General features: G+C 35.6%; 1 protein-coding gene across 1 annotated transcript in view; it reads left to right on the top strand.

Annotated features, from left to right (window-relative positions):
• Window positions 1-3202: 3202 nt before the first annotated feature.
• The window catches only part of LOC118752117, a gene marked incomplete at its 3' end in the record, with an annotated part of 27214 nt that continues 9956 nt past the window's right edge, over window positions 3203-20460 (top strand). The window contains exons 1-3 of the mRNA XM_036486962.1: window positions 3203-3257; window positions 4718-5462; window positions 11520-13032. Coding sequence (XP_036342855.1) covers window positions 3203-3257; window positions 4718-5462; window positions 11520-13032 — 2313 coding nt within the window. The remainder of the gene's footprint in view (window positions 3258-4717; window positions 5463-11519; window positions 13033-20460) is intronic.

The raw sequence follows: 20460 nt of genomic DNA, 5'->3' as shown, positions 1-20460 counted from the left end.
ACTTTTTTATAGGAACTTTGCAAAGCAAAGGTTTTATGGTGTCGGACACACAACATTGAAAATTTCTGGATCCACAACATTGAAAGTTTCTGGAGCCACAACATTGCAAGTTGATAAAAGCGTTGTAAAAAGGGGGCGTGGCACCTCCCATACAAACTGAATTTGTCACACCACATAACCTTTTTAATGTGAGCAATTCAGTTTGTATGGGAGGCTCCACGCCCCGTTTTTCAATAATTTCCATTTTTCCATGAGTTTGGCGTTGATATTATATATCTCTATACTAAGTTGCAGCACTCTACGATGAATACTTCCAGAGATATGTTGTGTGGAAACTTTAGTTTGTATGGGAGGTGCCACGCCCCTAGATATATCGAAATTGTTCTTCATCTATTATCATCCTTTGAGGGTCTAGAGTCGAGGTTCAAAATTTCAAAAATATCGGTACAGCCGTTCTCGAGTTTTTCGATTAGAAAAAAACGGCTTTCAAAATATATATCAGTATAGATGGCAAATTAAAAATATTTTTTAATTAAATGTTTCCTATGGAAAAATGTTTATGAATAGTTTTTTTAAATAATTGCAGGCATTTGAAATTAATTTCAAGTATTTTCAATTGGAAGCATTCAAACGTAAAGATTTTTTTTCTTTCCCTTTTCAACATAAATAAATAAAAAACTAGAGCTTTGTAAAAAGTCGTGATTATTTTTTTTTTCATAAAACGATGTGGGAAGTTGTAATTCGATGAAATCCATTATAACAATCAAAAAGCGAATTTTGAATTTTTTATAAGTTACGACATTTTGCATTTCAGTGACGATGATGTTACGTTATTTTGCGTTTCTGGTGACGGCAAACCATCGCCGCGGACTTCCATTAGGGCAAAGGTGGTCATAGCACCTGCTTCGCAAGACGACCAATCTTCAAACACTTCCGACGACTACCAACGATGCCGTTTGTGCACCCGTCACCATTCACTACGAAGATGCCCTGTGTTTGTAGACATGCAGCCGCAGCAACGCTTTTTGTTGGCAAGGGCGCACCACTTTTGTACAAATTTCCTGGCGCTATCTCGCGGGTAAATGTAGAGGTTGCTCGCTACCCTTTTGCAACAGTACCTCGGCAGGTCACCGCGCTAGCTCGCACGCCGCGTCGCAGAACCCCAAACGACTTGTGCCGCCGATGCGACATGCCTCTCAACGTGGGGGATCAGGGCGCACCCCAGCTCGCAACAAGCACCCCCCAAAGATCACGACCGTGGCGAACCGTAAAACCCGACACACGGCGGAGGGACTGCAAACCGCAAAATATCGAGGCAAGGTCACCAAATTGCTAGTTCATAAGGCGCTCAGAACGCTCCAGGAATTGAAAGAAGCACTATCCGCTTAACGCGGCTAGAGCCGGCAGAATGTGCAAGCGAGCACTACGGACGCTTGATATCAATTAACTTTTACATCACTCAATTATTGAATTATATATTGAATGAATTTTTATATTAACTTAACGTGAATTTATATTTATGCAAACGGGAGCAACTTTAGTATACGATTGTATTGAATTTGCAACATAATATCGATAGTCCAAACGCTATGTAATGATAAGAGTCCTTGCGGGTGGCAACGCAGTCGTTGTTTGCTCGCTACTTTTTAATACCTATATATACATATGCTTTTTGACATTTAATTTTTTTGCTGCATTATCACTCGCAAATTCTATATACCCAAAAGCAGAAGTAACCTACTGTAAAAAACGCAAAATTTAAGTTTTGTTCTTGAATTTTAACAAACCGAATATACAAAATATTGTTATGCAACCCTACAAATTACCTAATATGAATTCGCCCTATTGCAAATATAAATTTACGATGTTAAAAAATGCAACTCTGTTGTATTGAACAATAGCAGCTAGGTTTAAGATTGAACTTGAAAAATAAATCAGCGTCACTCATTACGCGCAGTTCAAAACGTGAAGACATATTAATTTTTAAAGGAACATGTCTTGGCGAATTGCTGGCTACCAGTGTTGGCCGGCAACAGAGCCGGCGGAGCACCAGGGCTCCGCGTGAAATACCGCAGCAGAGCTGCAGCGCTAGCAAATAGCCAAGGCAGCAGCACTGTCTATTACGGCAGCACCGAGGGAGCGCTAGGGATCCACCAAAGCGAGCGTTGGCCGGCAGTGGCGCCGGCGGAGCACCAAAGCTCCACGGGTACAGGTACGCTCCGTTAATTTAACATAAGTGAAAAAGCACCACTTAACATGGCGACCGTACACCAGCCTACAAAATGGGCGAATAAAATATACAAATAAAAATGTGCACTCCTTGTAAAAAAAATAAGTAAATAAAAAAAAAATTAGTTTAATTTAAAGCAAAAAACAAAAATAAAAAAATAAAAATGTTTTATAAAGTCACTGGTGGTTGTAATTCACAAATCTTAAGGAAACTGACAAACAACAAAAACAATGTTACAAACTAAACGTGCAAAATGAACTATTAAATAACTGGTGGTGGAAAATTTACAAAATTACAAAAATGACTTAAAACAAAAAAAGTTATTACAAAAAAATTAAAAAGAAAAAAAAACTGCAAAAAACAGCGGTGGTTCCAAAATTTTATAAACTATTCAAACAACAATGGCGTAAAAACCAAACTTAACTGTTCAACCCAAAAAAAAAAAACAAAAAAAGCGGTGGTACCAAATTTTTAGAAACAAAAACACGGGACTTTGAAACACATATGTAAGTGGAAAATTATATGCGAAAACCAACGAGTGAAGTTGCTAGTGGCGAAAGTGGTATTTTGTGGTGGAAAAAAAAACAGTAACAGTGGCACAGCAAAAAAAAGAGGTGAAAGCGTTTAATACATATAAACTAACGTGAGAATAAAAGTCGGAAAAAACCGCAAAGAACATAAATTTTAATGCGTGACTGTACCACTTCGACGAAAAAGTATACACCCGTTTCCTAACAGCGAATAAAAACCACGCCACTGAAAATGCCAAAAACCGCAACCCCGTTACAAAATATACATATGTATACCGTTGGCATTGAACAGTAACACCACGCCACCTAGCAACTCACACATAATAACGAACATTAACATATATATATATATATCGCTGAGCAGGGTGCGATGGCAGCGTGGAAACAAACAACAACAGCTACAACCAGGACAACACATCTTCACTTGGCAACACAGATCTACATGGCAACTAATACGAGCAACGGTACGCAGGAACGTGACTTCGTGGGACCTGATGGTATGAACATACATACATATGTACTTTACACTTTACCTAAACGTTTTTAAATTAAATACAACTGTACACTAAATTTGAATACAACAAAAAAAAATTTTTCCTTATATATACTTATGTACATGCTTACTATCATACAGTTCCATAATTAAAATTGTGAATATATATACTTTATCATATACATATGTACATACTTGTGTTACTGAATTTCTGAACTACAGTCGCGTGCAAATTATTGGTATCAAACCAACTTTCCTTTTCAAGTGTTTTATAACTTAAAGTTTTCTGACCTTCATACATGATTTTACTTACTGGCCGTCTCCACAGGATAAAATTTATTGCTGCCCAGCTGTCATTTTGGTCGCTAGATATAAGATATATCAGTGGCAATATTTGTGTGGGCTTTTTATATCTTGATATAAGCATTTGTAAGATAGCTTCGAAAACGTATTTTTGCCGGATTTAATCGCTTTAAAAATTTAGAAAATAGGCTAGTTTATATCCAAATACATAATTACAAATATTTTAACAGGAAGCAGCTCAATTTTTGCTTTTATATTAAAATAATAATGATGTTGTAGCCACGAAGTTTTCGTGCAAATGAAAATTTAGCTGTCAAACTACCAAATTGCCGGCAATAGATGGCAAGATATAAGCTCTGATATATATTGCTCTCGAAGAGCAATGAGCGGTCTCTATTGGCAAATTATATTCTGACATATGTATCAAGATATAAACTTTATCCTGTGGAGACGGGCAGTTACATTTTTGAATTACACTAGCGTGTAAAATATTGTCACGCAACTTTTCTTAAAATTAAATTACAATTTTTAAATTTTTAATAAACAGTGTCTTGCAAAGTGGTTAGCGAAAACTTTTTCAAAACATTTATTTCAAAACTTTTATATTATCAGAAAACCATTTTTTTCTGTGCTTCGCCGAGTGAGTGCTGTAAACTTTTTTTTTTAATCTTATATAAAATCAAATTCATCGATACATGTTTTTCTTATAAATCAGGCCGTACTATCAGATTGCCACGTTTACAACTTTTTTTAAAAAACAAAGGTTAATGCCGATTGAACGCCAATTGTGGAAATTTTACTGTGCCTATAGTCTTTAACATTCATGCCGGGTTTTTCAAATGCCAGATTTTGATACTGCATTTAAAGATTTGCGCACTGATTTTGCAAAAGTTACAAGACGTGTGTTACAGAGTCGTCCTATCTCAACAAAAGAGGACAAGCTGGAGGAATATAAAGAATCTTTAATAAAAAGTTATAACATCATTTTAATACTAGTAAATTCGCACTTCAAACAAAGGGTTAAGCCAAAGTCATTAATTGAAAGTTTATCGCGGTGTAGAGAAAACCTACTTAAGTGTTTTTGTAAAATTGGTTGCAAAGTTAAAGTACCAAAAGATTTTGACGAATTAATTACAGAAAACGTTTTGTATTCGGACGCAGATTCCGACGAAGAATTTGCTGACGCACGTTCAACTGGCACCCTTGGAGTTTATAGTATTAAAAAGAGTCGTTCTTTGTCTTTTCTCGAAGATTTTTTGGGATTTGACGATCCTCCTTACGTAACCACTAGCTCACCAAATATTAACTTCTTTCAAAATAACAACGCAAAATTGGCTACACCTGAGCAAAATAAATCATTTATAAGTTTATGCGCCTCGATTATAGGGGAAAATTATAGTGGTGACCCGCTATCACTTGCCTCTTTTATTGATAAAATTGCCCGTATTGAAGAATTGTCAGACGAAAGCCTCACTACAACATTTATTGCATTTTTGAAATCCAAACTTGAAGGTAAAGCTCGCGAGTCCCTACCAACGCAAATAAGCTCAGTTAGCCAAATTAAAGAAGCGCTGTCTAGCAAAATAAAGCCAGATGACTCGAAAGTTGTCGCTGGTAAGATTGCAGCTTTAAAAGTGCATAACAACAATTATTCAGATTTTGCGAAACAGGTAGAAGAGCTCGCAGATGCTCTGGAGCGTTCACTTATTATTGAAGGGATGACACAAGCGAAAGCTCACGAGTTGGCAGTCGAGCAAACAATAAATGTTTGTAGGCTCAACAGCCGTTCAGATATGGTAAAGTCGATACTAGCATCGTCAACCTTCAGTGACTCGAAAGATGTTGTAGCGAAAATGATTGTGGAGCACGACAATATAGTAAAAGAGCGGCAGGTGTTGGCTTTTAGGTCACGTCCCATACGAACAGCTAATTCTCGAGGAAGTTATAGAGGCAGCAATAATTACAGATAGCACAATAACAATTTCAGGTTTAACGGCAATTCAAATAGGTACAGCGGTAGTACTAGCTATCGAAACAACAATCAGAATAGGAACAATAGTTTTAGTAATAGACGAAATAACTACAATAATAGTAACAACAGTCAGGCTTCAAGCAGTAGATATAGCAATCCATACGCGTTCAAAAACACGAAATTCTGCCAATGTTCGGACTTTAAACGCCGAGGCCCCTCAGGCGCGAACACTGGGGGAGCTAGACTTGAACAATTAACCACTTTTACAGAAGAAAAATCCATTTACTGCCTAAATCTCAACTATTCCGATTTCATTGAAATAAATTGTAGTGATTCTCACAAACAATGCACTTTTTTAGTAGACTCTCAAGCAGACATTTCCCTTATAAAATGTTCCAGCCTAACAAGCAAGTCGGCAATAAACAGCAATAACATTATTAATATGACGGGCGTAACAACAGAAACGGTCCAAACCTTGGGCACAATACATACAAATTTGGTAGTATCAGACATTTTCATTTCGCACACTCTTCACCTTGTAAATGACAGCTTTAACATTCCTTCGGACGGCATACTCGGAAAAGACTTTTTAAAAATAAACAAATGTATAGTCAACAATGCAAACGATAGCACAACCATTGGTTTGGGGACAGAAAGGATCAGCGTTTCAATTTTTCACGGTACTACTACCGACACCTTAGTAATTCCACCTAGATCCGAAGTTTTTCGGTTATTTAATTTGGGTAAATCCAAAAACCCCGTTTTTGTAGACGCCCAGGAAGTTTGTAGTGGTGTTTTTACAGCGAAATGTATCGTTGACACGAAAAACCCGAACTAAAACTAATAAACACTACTGATGAAGTAAAATACGTAAGAAATTTCTATATTCAAACCGAAGATATAACAAACTTCAACGTTTATAAAATTAACGAATCCGATCTGATCCGAAACGCATAGAAGAACTCAAATCGATTTTAGAAAAACAAGTACCCCATTATGGTAAAAATAAATTGTTTGATCTTTGCTCAAAATATTCCGACGTATTTGCCTTAAAATCCGACCTTATGACTCTGAACAACTTTTACGAACAAAAATTGAGACTGACAGACAAAACTCCAGTTTACATAAAAAACTACAGATTGCCATATTCACAACGCGAAGAAATAAACAAACAAGTCGATAATTTATTGCGAAACAATTTGATCGAGGAAAGCTACTCCAACTATAACAGTCCTTTAATTTTAGTGCCGAAAAAGATCCAATAGGTCAAAAATCGTACCGTATGTGCGTAGGCTTTAGAGCAGTAAACAAAAGACTACTTGCAGACAAATTCCCGTTAGCACGTATAGACGACATTTTAGATAACCTTGGAAGAGCAAAATATTTTTCGACTCTGGATCAGTATTCTGGTTTTCACCAAATTCCATTACATAAAAAATATAGAGATATTACATCGTTTAGCACTGATCGCGGATCTTTCCGTTGGAAGGTCTTGCCTTTTGGCCTTAATGTAGCACCTAACTCGTTTTCAAGAATGGTGTCTATAGCATTTTCCGGTATTTCACCTAATCAAGCTTTTATGTATGTCGACGATGTAATAGTTATCAGATGCAGTGACGCACACCATTTCAAAAATCTAGAAAAAGTGTTCGAAACTTGCAGAAAGTTCAACTTGCCACTTAACCCAAATAAATGTAACTTTCTACGATCTGAGATAACTTTCTTAGGACACAAGTGCTCAGCAAGAGGTTTACTGCCAGATGATACAAAAATAAAAGCCATTAAAAAGTACACAAAGCCAACGATAAAGGTGCGAAGATTCGTGGCATTTGCAAACTATTATAGAAGATTTATACCTGTCCTTGCTTCTCTGGCAGCACCCTTAAATCGTTTGAGCAGGAAAAATGTAGAATTTAAATGTGATAACTCCTGTGAACAAGCTTTTGAAAACCTTAAATCTTCTTTAATGTCTTCTAAACTTTTACAGTATCCTGACTTTATCAAACAATTCATAATTACAGTCGACGCATCTAAAACCGGATGCGGTGCAATTTTAAGCCAAAACCACAACGGCAACGACTTACCAATTTGTTTTGCTTCTAAGGCTTTCAATAAAGCAGAACAAAAAAAGGCAATTATCGAACTCGAACTTCTAGCAATATGTTTCGCAATCAAGCAATTTCGACCATACGTTTATGGCTCACACTTTACTGTAAAATCTGATCACCGACCATTAGTTTACCTTTTTAATATGAAAGACCCGTCATCAAAACTCTCGCGAATAAGACTGGAACTTTCGGAATACAATTTTTCAATACAATACATAAACGGCAAAACAAACGTTGGTGCGGATGCACTATCACGAATCAGAATTGACGAACTTAAAGACACAACAAAACGTATTTTAGCAGTAAAAACTAGATCGATGACAAAACAAAACGTAGAAATGCAACCACAGTACGAAGAAAATCACACAAATAACTCCACAGTACAAGTTTACGACAAATTTTCTTACAATTTTTCAAAAGAAAATCCACGGATAAAAACCAAAATTACTTACGATAAAAATGATAAAATTTCAAGTATTAAGATATATGCGCATTTAAAACATAGAAAACTCGAGTTAATTAATTTTGAGGTTGTTAACAAAATAGCGAATTTAGATGAGCTACTTTTGAGGCTTCAACACCAAGCCGGCAATCACAACATTAAAGAAATTGAATGGCAAAAAAATGATTCATTCTTTGAACAATTTTCGATTACAGACTTAAAAATTATTGGAAACAAAGTTTTAAAATCTTTACAAATTATACTAACAGACCCTGTGGAAACAATAACTGAAGACGACAAGAAACTTAAACTCATGACAATTTACCATAACGACCCGATATCAGGCGGACATTACGGAAACAAAAAACGCTATGCAAAATTACGTACAAAATACTATTGAACTATATACTGTGAGAAATGTTTATTAAATAAAGTAAAACCTAAAACTAAAGAAAATTTAGTACTAACCCGAACGCCTTGCAAACCCTTTGATGTTGTAGTAATAGACACAATAGGACCCTTGCCTGAGTCCATTAATGGCAATAGGTTCGCTGTAACCATTATATGCGACTTCAGCAAATATTTAGTAACAATAGCCACACCGGATAAAAGCGCAAAAACAGTAGCTTCTGCAATTTTTGAAAGCTTTGTTTTAACATACGGCATTATGAACACTATAAAATCCGATTTGGGCACCAAATTTAAAAATGAACTTTTTTCCGAATTAACCAAACTTTTAAAAATCCAGCACAATTTCTCGACAGCACATCACCATGAAACCGTTGGTACTGTTGAACGAAACAACCGTGTCTTTAATGAATATTTACGCGGGTATTTAAATGAAACTGGGTCCGATTGGGAAGTTTATTTGGAATACTTCACATTTTTGCACAATACAACTACAAGTTGTGTATTTGATAACAAACTGTCACCATTTGAATTAGTATTCGGTAGAAAAGTAACTTTACCAACCGAATTACAAGATATAAAAATTTATCTGATATATAACATTGATAATTATTCGAAAGAAATCAAATACAGAATGCAAAAATCACACGCGCTTGCAAAAGAACTTATTAACAAACATAAAACTGGAACCAAACGGTATATAACAAGACCGCGCGTCCGTTAATAGTTAATTTAAATGATACGGTCTTAGTTCAAAAAGAACCACGCGATAAACATACAAATATATATGAAGATCCATACGTCATAGCAAATATTGACGGAGTCAACGTAACCATTTTCGACAAAAGCAGAAAAAAAGAAAAAACAGTACACAAAAATAGAATCCATAAAATAAAATAAAACAAAGTTTCTTATATATGTAAATACGTATGTATAATTATTTTTAATTTTTCTTTTATTACAAAAAAAATTTTACAAAAAATATACCAAAAATCTGAAATGTACAAATTATGAAATCTAGCTCTAAAGAAAAAAAAACAAACAAAAGAAACTTTTATAAGTATTCATAATATATTTTTCCATAAAAATGTATATTAAGAATTTTTCACAAAAATATGAATTAGATTGTTAAACCAAAAAGCATTTTTCATGCATTGTTAAAATCAAACTTTAAAAATCTTTCAACAAATACTATGTATATATATATATAGATAAAAGAAACTTGAATTTCCATTTTTTCATATCCAATTAAAAACATATTTATGTATATTAAATAAACTCATAAGTCATAGTTACTTATCAATAGCATACTTATCTTTATTTTAAAATACTATACTTTGCCAATTTAACAAATATTAATAAAAATAAGTCATATTAATTAAGTAAATACAATAGCTTTTATTTAAATATTTACAATAACTTAAATTGCTATGAACGATCGAATATAAGGGGGAGGAATATTCCTCAATCAAATCCAAATTCGTTCCTTTATTTAATTTAATTTAATTCTAATTATAAATTTTGGGCAAGAAGAATATGGCAAACTTGATCACTTTGCCAAATTCTTCTTTTTCCAAAGGAGGGTGATGCAACCCTACAAATTACCTAATATGAATTCGCCCTATTACAAATATAAATTTACGATATTGAAATATGCAACTCTGTTGTATTGAACAATAGCAGCTAGGTTTAAGATTGAACTTGAAAAATAAATCAGCGTCACTCATTACGCGCAATTCAAAATGTGAAGACGTATTAATTTTAAAAGGAACATTTCTTGGCGAATTGCTGGCTACCAGCGTTGGCCGGCAAAAGAGCCGGCGGAGCACCAGGGCTCATCGTGAAATACCGCAGCAGAGCTGCAGCGCCAGCAAATAGCCAAGGCAGTAGCACTGCCTATTACGGCAGCACCGAGGGAGCGCTAGGGCTCCACCAAAGCGAGCGTTGGCCGGCGGAGCACCAAAGCTCCACGGTTACAGGTACGCTCCGTTAATTTAGCATAAGTGAAAAAGCACCACTTAACAATATCAAGTTCCTCTCGTGTTTCTTTTTTTTATTTGGCGTCACGCGAATTATATCAAGTTCGTCGGCAATCGCAGTCGTAGTCGGTCGTAATAGTTTTCACACAAATTACCGCGATACAAAGTGCAACCTCAACCCGGCGTCTTGTGATAGCCGCCAATTAAGCGCCACTAGTGTCTCGCTTAAAAATTGGACGTTGAACTGGTGCGGAGAATCCAGGGCCAGCGCGGAGCCATTGAAGCGCGAGGATACTTCCACGCCACGATATACACCACCATCGCCGAAGTTTTAACACGGCATTGTCGGCGTATCATATCACCGCCTGCTTTTAATCATCATCCGGAGCCACCATCCCCCAGGATAAGGAAGCGAACAAGCTTCCACTTATAATAAACTTTTCTATATAAGGTAGTACTTAACTTGTACTTTCTAAATAATACAAATTTATGTAGCATTAACTATGCAATTTTCATCAACTGAAAGATACACCTATCATCTTTATTTTGACATCATTAGTTATTTAATCGGTTATGTAGTTCATAAGATATTGATATTTCAAAATATCGAAAATTTTAGCTTAACCTCCTATATTTTCGTGATTTTTTACTTGCGCTAAATAATTTTAGTAAGGTTGAAATCAGCATGAAGAGTTCTGTCCAGTTACATTTTTGGTTTGTGTTTAGTTAAATGGTCGGTATTCTACAATTTTTGTAAAAATTTAACTTCACATTTGACATCAGTAATGAAAACGGAATGTCAATCATCTCTCACCGAAATTTGATCACAGTCTTTGACATGCACTGCGGTATCGACATTTGGTCAGATTTTGAAATGTAATGAAAACGCCTTTGACACCAAATGAACAGCTGTCAGCTGAAGGCAGTTTTGGTGTCAGTGATTTTGTCCTAATGAAAACCAACATTAACGTATGAGGTTAGAGAATAAGGCTAGTTGTCTCTATACGTGATAACTCAATGTTGACTATGTTCTGAATCCGTTATTCTATTACAGGTATGAAGGTGAGTGGTATAACAACAAGAAACATGGATATGGTGTGACTACATTCCGTGACGGTTCATTTGAAGAGGGGAAATACAAAAATAACATTTTAATTACCAGCCAAAAAAAGAAACATTTATTCCTAGCGAGATCACGGAAATTTAGAGACCGCATCACCATAGCAGTTAATTCGGCACAAAGAGCTTTAAAAATGGCAATGCAGCGATCTGATATTGCCATTTCTCGTACTTCTACTGCAACTGACAGAGCTCAAAACGCCGACGTTGCAGCTGATCAGGCTCGTATCGACTGTGAAATCGCAGTTAGAATTGCACGAGAATTCGCCCCAGATTTTAAGCCATCAGTTTTAGAACGATTTGAAAAGTTGCGCTATCGTAATGAACTTAAGTTTACTCCCTCAACAAAAAACAACAACCCATCCTCTTATAGCGGAAATCTTGTAGAGCGCCATAAAAATGCGTCTACTTTACAGGAAATGCGTGAATCTGATCTCAATAAACGAATAGAATCTAAAATACACTTGCAGAATTCGATGCAATCACAAAGACCCCATATAACACCTCAAACAGACTTTGTAAATTTAGTTAACCAACAAAGCTATTCTGGCAGTAATGCTTTAGATTCGATGTATTCTTTACAAGATAAAAAAAATGAGCAACGATTAAAGCAATATCAAGATAGCACACAAGTAAGTCAGCTCAGCAGAAAGAATAATACGGTAATGAGTGACTTAGCGGAAAATAACAATTTGGCACATGGCAATAGAATGGAACCAGGTGAAACAACTCTAAAAAATAACAGGAACAATCATTACAGTAATAACTACTCTGCCAATGCAAATAAAACCGACGACTATACTTACCATACTTTTGATGGTGAACAGACAAATTTACAAACTCTTTTTAACCAACAACATTTCCAAGCTATTTCACCACAAATACCTACGCACACCTTTCCTGACAAAAATTATCTTTTCTCGCGCGATCCATCACAACATCAAGATGTATTAGGAGCAACGGAAAAACAAACTAGACCGCCATCACTTCATGAAATGAATCAAAAACTTTCTATTGATTACTTTGACCACTATAAAAGGCCTCCAAGTCGAGACTCATCAATAGATCGATATACCCGAGCTGCTAGTCGTGTTAATGAAAGTGCAGGTTCTCGGAAAGCTTCAGTAGATAAATGTATACCATTGCAAATAAGAGACCTATTAACACCAAATGGAGAAGGTTCCTACTCAAGGGATACCTTTCCTCGATCAGCCATAACTCAAACAAACCCTAATTCACAGTTGAGTCTCGCGGAAGAACAAATTTCACGGTTAGCCAAACAGCCATTTGAAGATGTTGTTTTGCATCAACAATCACTGGGCCAAGATATTATTCCATCACCAATGTCTCCAAAACGGACAGAAAGCTTGTACATACCTCCGAAAAAAATAGATCAAAGAACCACTCCGATAAACGCTTTTAATTATGCAGGAAGCAAACAAAAAAAGGTATGTAATTATTCAAAATAAGGAATTTTATTGTTTTATTTTCCAACAATGTACATTAGTATTCTTTCGAATATCACTATATTTTTTTCTTCAAAATTCCGTACTCACGACTTGTATTTATGATGTTTGAACTTGAGGGGAGATCTTCTGATCTCCCAAATGACAAGAAGTGCGGCCTATACTGAAAACCGCCGTCAAATTAACAGTTTTTGTTTGCAATTTTCAGCTGAAATAAGGAAATGTTAATTTTACCATTTCGACATTATCAATTTTACGTGAAATTTATGTATGTACATGAAACACGTAAAATTATCGCGATTACCACGTATTATTGATATGTACTCATGTATTATTGATATGATACTTATGTATAATTAACACGATATTTGTGTAATACTTGCGTGAGGCTGACGATAAAATTACATTTGAAACATATTGATTTGAAATGAAAATCATACCCAAATTGAACTGTCTTTTAATAAATGAATTTTTGATTTTTAAATAAATATGTAGGTACACATTTAAAGTTTTATTCACATACATTTATGAATGTTTGCAGTGAACCAAAAAAGTCTACTTACAGAGAATTTTTCGATATTTTTTATAAAAATATAGTTCGAACCTCAGTAATAAAAATAAAAATAAAATTTCTTAACTTTGTGCAGTGCTGAGGAAGATTCAATAAATTTTTGAAAATAAAACTCTCAAGTTTCTAATAAGATTTTAGAAAGGATTTGGATTATGAAGTTTTGTAGCCTGTGGTATTTCAATATAGTAAAGTATAAGTTTGCAGTTTCTAAAAAAATCCTTTTGGGTCTTTGACGAACTGATTTTATAAGTACAGTACTTATTTTTCAAATCTCGTACTGATTTTATTCAGTTCTTCAATCAGTACGCTAATATCCTGATTTTTCAAAATTTGTATTGAATTTTCAATTATGAGATTTCAAATTTGTAATAGGGGCTTCCCACCGAGCTTGATACTCGGTAACTCGGTAATTTTTCTCCACGTATTTTTAACTAACTTCAAAAAAAGGAGGAGGTTATCAATTCGCCGGTATATTTTTCTTTGTTTTATGTATTTTACCGCATAACTTTGGGCCACGTTAAGCAAAGCCAGAGGTAGTCCCATACTAATTTGGTTTAGATCCGATCATTGGATTATAAAGAAATTATCGGTACTCTTAAATTTTTATATGAAAACACCGTGCGACAATTTTACACACGAAAAAATCAATATATTCACAAAACTGGGCGCCAAGTATAGTAAAGCTGCGTTTATAGTTTTTCTCTCTGACATCAGGACGTTTTTTTAAAAGGACTTAGAATTTTCTAGAATATGATTAAGTAAAAAGAGTATTCAAAACATGCGGTGCATTGTAGAATAACAATATGGGTATCAATTAAAAGGAAAAATTCTGGAAAATAGAAAAAAAGGATTAATTTTTGTGTGCACCAGGACGAATATGTATTGAAAATGTCCTTTTAAAAATTTATTCTTGAATATCCTCGGAAATTTGCAATATATATGTTTGAAAAAAATATTTGTCAAGGACTCGAATTTCGTCCTTCTAACTTTATTAGTTTAAATAAAAAAAAGTTTACACGTCTCTTTATATTTAAGATATTGATAGTTACAATATACATAAATAAATGAAGATACTGGAATCATTACATTGTACGGCACTCGGCTGGGTATTGGACTAAACCAATTTTTTTAAGAGATTGAGCCATAGGTAAAAAATATACTTTTAGATTTTTAACAGGTATTTAAATAGCGTCAGAACTTCCTTATACTGTATTCTAAAAAGTAACAAGAAAACAATCTAATTTTAGTCGACATGTTTCAGATAATGTTTGATATGCGCAAGACATTAGAGCAATCGCTTTATGGGAATATCGCCGAGTCCTTACGTTCCAGTTGCGGTAATATTATGGATTATAATTTATTTAGAAAAAGGTCTGACGTTTTTTTGTCGAGTTCTTTTAGTTATCTCGAAAATATCTTTCGATTTAAATAAATTTGAATAATTGAATGGTTCTTGCCTACAACTTATTTAAAAATTTAAAAAGAGGGCTGACGTTGCTTCCTGGAGCAAAGAGATAAACCGACTTCGACTTAAAATTTTTGAAGTGAACTCCAAATTAAAAGTAATTTTAAAATGGAATGTAAGTAATTCTCTGACTATTTAAACACTGAAAGTGGAAATTATCTCATTACTGCTATTCAAAAATCTCATGAATATTAAAACTTTATTGATTCCTGTGTACAATGATATTATAAGGTTATATAATACTTACGGTGACCATCCGTCCTGTTTTTGCAGGGCCGTACTGTTATTCAAAGGTCTGTCCTGCGTAGTTTTTCAAAATATAAAAACCTCAAAATGGACTGATTTTTTTCAAGCGTCTTGCCTTTGCCCCGCATTATTCGATATTTGAAAATAAACGGCGGCAGCCCTTTACTTACTTATATGTTGTGTGAGGACCAAATATCCCTGACGAATTTGGCCCACACAAATACCCGGCATCAAAGCAACCAGCGATGCAATAAACCACAGCAACACAAGTCATAGCAACACTCGACAACAGTGTTGCCGCGAATAATTTTTAGTGGTAGCCAAATTCCTTTAAAAAAGGGCTAAAAAGGAGCTAAAAAATGTCGTTGTGGCTAAAAATGGTAGCTAAATTTTTTTGTACATATACATATATAAGTATACACGCAAACATTTGCAATAATTAATGGTATAGAAAAACAATGAACTCTGGAAAAAAGAAAATATTTTATCCAACCAAAAACCTTTTTGTATAAAAGGGGAAATATACGACACCAGGTTGCTGGCTCCATGGTACAATCACTTGACCATCAGGCCCGAAACATATAACTTACCAGCATGCTGGTACACAATTTATTTCGTTACAAATGAGGTCGAGGAAGGATCGAAATGATTAGAGCCGAAATTTCATAATTTTTCTACCATTATGTTGAAAGATTGTTTTTTTTTTTTTTAAATCACAACTGCAATATCGTGAACTTAATCTTCCACAAACACGGCTTTGACTCATATTGTGCAAGAAATTTCCGCCTAAACACTTTTTACTTAGAAAATTGAGCTAATTTCACCACTCACGACACCAGCAGCTGATACAATCACACCATTTAACAAATTAAGCATTTTAAAGGCAGTAAACTTATCTATTTTAAACTATAGTTAAATCGTCAATAGATAAATTACAAGCCTTAACACTTTTACAGTATGTATGTATAAAAACGTAAGGAACAGTTAGTTTAAAAATTCGTCTCTTACATAAATGAAAAAAACTAGATCACATTAAGCATTGTAACGTAGCATCCGCTACGATACAATAACATACAGCATCGTACATACATACAATATTGTACATACCCTGCAGCAAATCAAACTGGTTCAGAACTTGCGCTGAGCTAGCCTGAAAAGGGACGGTACTGGTTCTTCATCTATCCCAACTCAATGCTTTCAACTGTCTTTTTTAACATGGCGATGTCCTACGAAGTGACAATTGTCACCCTCTGCAGAACTTTTGAACTTGTTCTGAGCTGACTCTGGCTTAGATGGTTCTGAGACAGTTCATATAACGACAGTTCTTAGATAGTTCAAAAAGGGTCACCTCTGGGCTAGAAAAAATGTGGTTAGTTTTGAGCTGGTTCTAATAAGTATAGTATAGAGCATTTTCTTTAAATAAGCACGCATACAATTTTGTAAATAAAAATACTTCATTTTATGTTTAAAGAGCTATTTGTTTTGCACTAATTTACTTTTTGAGGCAAACTGTGCTTTAAAATTAGGAACATAAAGTGTCAATTATTCCTTTATTTTCTAAAACCGTTATTCTTAAAAATAATTTATATTTGTTACGTATAATGGGTATTTCTGGGATACCTATAACTAAAAATCTGAACTAAGTCGTGTAAAAAAAATGAGAAAAACTGTGATATATTGAATGCTTATTTGTGATAACTCAGTGTTAAATTGCATTAAATTTATTGAAATGTAATACATAGACTTTCCGGCATCTAATAAGAAATATAGAATTTTGAATATTCACAATAGTTTCCATGCTAAATGTTTTTCGTAAATTTTTTATTTAAGGATGGCTCATAAGTATTATAACATAAACAAATAAATTCACGTTTCTAACTGTGATGGAAATTTAGTAGAATTCTAGATACTGTTATAAAAACTTCAATATTTTAAATCAGAGTTTATAAGTATGCAGTTCTATAGCCCATTAAATTTTAGTATAATTAATCGCGCTGATTTTTTATAACTCTTTTTACGCACGCTCTTGAAGGCATTCTCATGTTTAAATATTTTCGTTTAAGATGCAAGATTACACTTTACTACACTAAAATTTTATGGGCTACAAAGCAGAATACTCGAAATATTTATAAAAAATATCTCTGATTAAAAATTTTAAATTTTGAAGACAGTTTGAAGAGTTCTATCAAGTTTGCAGCACGGTTAGGAATTTGAATTTAAATGGTTTATGGAGTATGAGACATAGTACTTAAATAAAAACTAAACGAAAAATATTTAAAATGAAAAACATTGGAAATTAAAAAAAAATATCACTGCATAAGTCCACATTTCGGGTGCTTAGTGATACATTTACGTATCGTTCATATCAATAGCACTCCCATTTCAAAGTGAGATTGTTTACCACTTTTGTTTAATTTTTTAAATCTGACTAAAAGGTCAAACATTTTGATGAAAGATCGTTAAATTTAACTTTGCTTTGTATAAAGTTTTAAAGCATGGTTTATATGATTTTATTTTAAGCATGACCATTTAAATAATAACAAATTTTAACTCTCAATATATTGTGAATATTTAAAAAAGAAATGGTGTACGCAGACCTTTGCTGCCAAGTGTAGCTTAACTAAATTTTATATTTTGCAATCAATTTTATACGTACGTAGATATGTATAAAAATGAAATTAATGTTACCAATAACGACTTTTTTGGAAATATTTTAGCAGTTGCCCCATAAACTATGTAGAGAATTATATATTAAATAAACGAAAACAGTTTGTTATTAGTTTTAGGGTCTAAGAAAATCGAAAAAATATAGTATATTACATTTGTGCAACTTTTGTCAGCTTTCACATGACCAGGATGAGTAACATAGATGACAGCGCAACTAGCAACATATGAGTTTCAACCGTCCAACTCTGCATCCCTTTTTCAGTAGTTCAGGGACAGTTCTGAAATTTGTAGGGCGGAACTAGCGCTTTGCCAGACTGTCCCTAAATTTTGCTGCAGGGTATATACCGTACCGCACACACATACAACATTGTACATACATACTCCACCGTACATGTAAATACAGACGTACATACAGCGCCGTACATACACACAGTATAAAGTGAGCACTGCTAGCAGCACACCAGCAGCATGCCCGAATAACTCACCAACCCCTTCGCTCCCCACACTGCATAAATCGGTACAGCACACGACGAATTCTCAACAATCATGCAGCGCAACAGGTATAAAAGGCTTAACAAGTGCGCAGTCAGGTCAGTCTTTCCAGGTGAGTAGCTGATTTGACTGGTCGATGAGCGGGTGGTGTGCGTGCGCGCTAATGTCTTGCCGTCCAGCCAAGCCAAGCTCGGCGTAACCAATCGGTCGATCAGCTGGTGTGCCTGCGGTCGCGTCAATGTGTCACCGACTGGCCAAGCCAAAACCAAGTACGACTCGACCCGCCGGCTGACCAGGATTGCACGCCTTTTAGGCATCCTAATTGGTCGCCGGCTGGTTGAGCCTCCGACACCGCCGACCCGTTCCAGCCCCTACTTCTGTAGAGTGCGATTAGGGGAATGGCGGTGCCTGGAGTGAGACTTGCTAGGTCGCTTCGCTCCACCGGTTGCCGAGCGGCTGAGTGCCAGTACGAACAACCCGTTGCTGTTAGAAGTCACCCCCTGCCGAAGATCACCCGTCGGCCGCCCTCGTTGCTCAACAGTTGTTAAGAATCACCCGCCATGCTACTAGCGCTCTCAACGTTGCTCAACACTTGTTGAGAATCACCCGCCGTGTTACTAGCGCTCTCACCGTTGCCCAACAGTTGTTGAGAATCACCCGCCGTGCTGCTAGCGCTCTCACCGTTGCTCCGCTGTTACCAAGGGTCACCCGCCGCACTGCTAGCGCTCCCACCGTTTCTCAACCGTTGCCCCGCTTTTGCCGAGAGTCACCCGCCGCGCTGCTAGCGCTCTCACCGTTGTTCAACCGTTGCTTCGCTGCTCCTGAGAGTCATCCGCCGTGCTAGCCACCAAAGGGCTAAAACGGCAACACTGCTCGACAACCTCCTCATTGCCATGACAACGCAACATTACACAGCAACATGTAGCTGCACATACACTCAACATCAAGCACACAGCCTATCAAAGGAGTAGCACGACAAGAAACCAGGCAGTCAGCAGGAGACTGTGGTCTTGAACATGCGGCCTTTGGCAGGAAGTGACTTCAGCTGGACCGGCTTGACTGTCGGGCTTGATTCCACTTCTGCAACAGCTGCTGGTAGGGTGATTTCTTCTGCACCGGCTTGACTGTCGGGCTGGACGTCACCTTGTCAGTGACAGCGCCACAGGTTACACGCGCTCTCACCACAGCCCGCGCACGGGCGACGCCCGTCACCAGTAGAGTGACATAAACGGCGTCAACAAGAGTGCTAACCACCGCCGCCAACGATCAGAGCACCACTCATTGGCGTGCCGAGAGCGCTACACACCGATACGAGCAGAGCGCGACTCATCGACATTGCCGAGAGCGCAATCAGCGTTGCCGAAAGCTTTCACTGAAAAATCGTCAATTTACCCAAAAAAATCGTAATTTGAGCCAAAAAGACTTCAAATTTGTATTTACTAAACTTTTTAACTACATACATACATATAATAAATATGACTGAATACATTACAAAACCAAAAGAAATCCACATTGTATATGGGTTATAATAAAAGTTGATTATTAACAAAAATTTTAAATTAGAATTTAAAGCATAACTGCTTATAAATTGTTGTGTTCCACTGGTTTAAATTTTTTAAAAGAAGTTGATCTAATTTTAAAGTGTAACAGGAGCATTTGTTAACAGATAGATAATCTTGACGGAACAAAATTCCCTCTAAGGTCGTGTTATCTAGCCTGTTTCTGTATTTCGTTTTGTTTAAGTTTACTTTTGAGAAAATTCTTTCCACATTAGCTGATGAGCTTGGTAGGGTCATTAAATTTGACACAAACTGACACAATGTAGGAAAAACTTGCTCAGAGTCTACGCGAGTAATTTTGGATATGTTATTCCAAAATTCTTCGCAACTAAAGTTATCCGTCATTGAAAAAAAAGTAATGTAAAAAAAAATATTTTTTTAAAAATAAGCTTTTATTTAACATGTTTAAT

This window comes from Rhagoletis pomonella, unplaced genomic scaffold (assembly GCF_013731165.1).
Source record: "Rhagoletis pomonella isolate Grant_MI unplaced genomic scaffold, Rhpom_1.0 Rhpom_scaffold_01240, whole genome shotgun sequence".
Taxonomy (NCBI): domain Eukaryota; kingdom Metazoa; phylum Arthropoda; class Insecta; order Diptera; family Tephritidae; genus Rhagoletis; species Rhagoletis pomonella.
The sequence above is the reverse complement of the archived record's forward strand: the minus strand, read 5'-3'. Positions and strand labels throughout refer to the sequence as shown.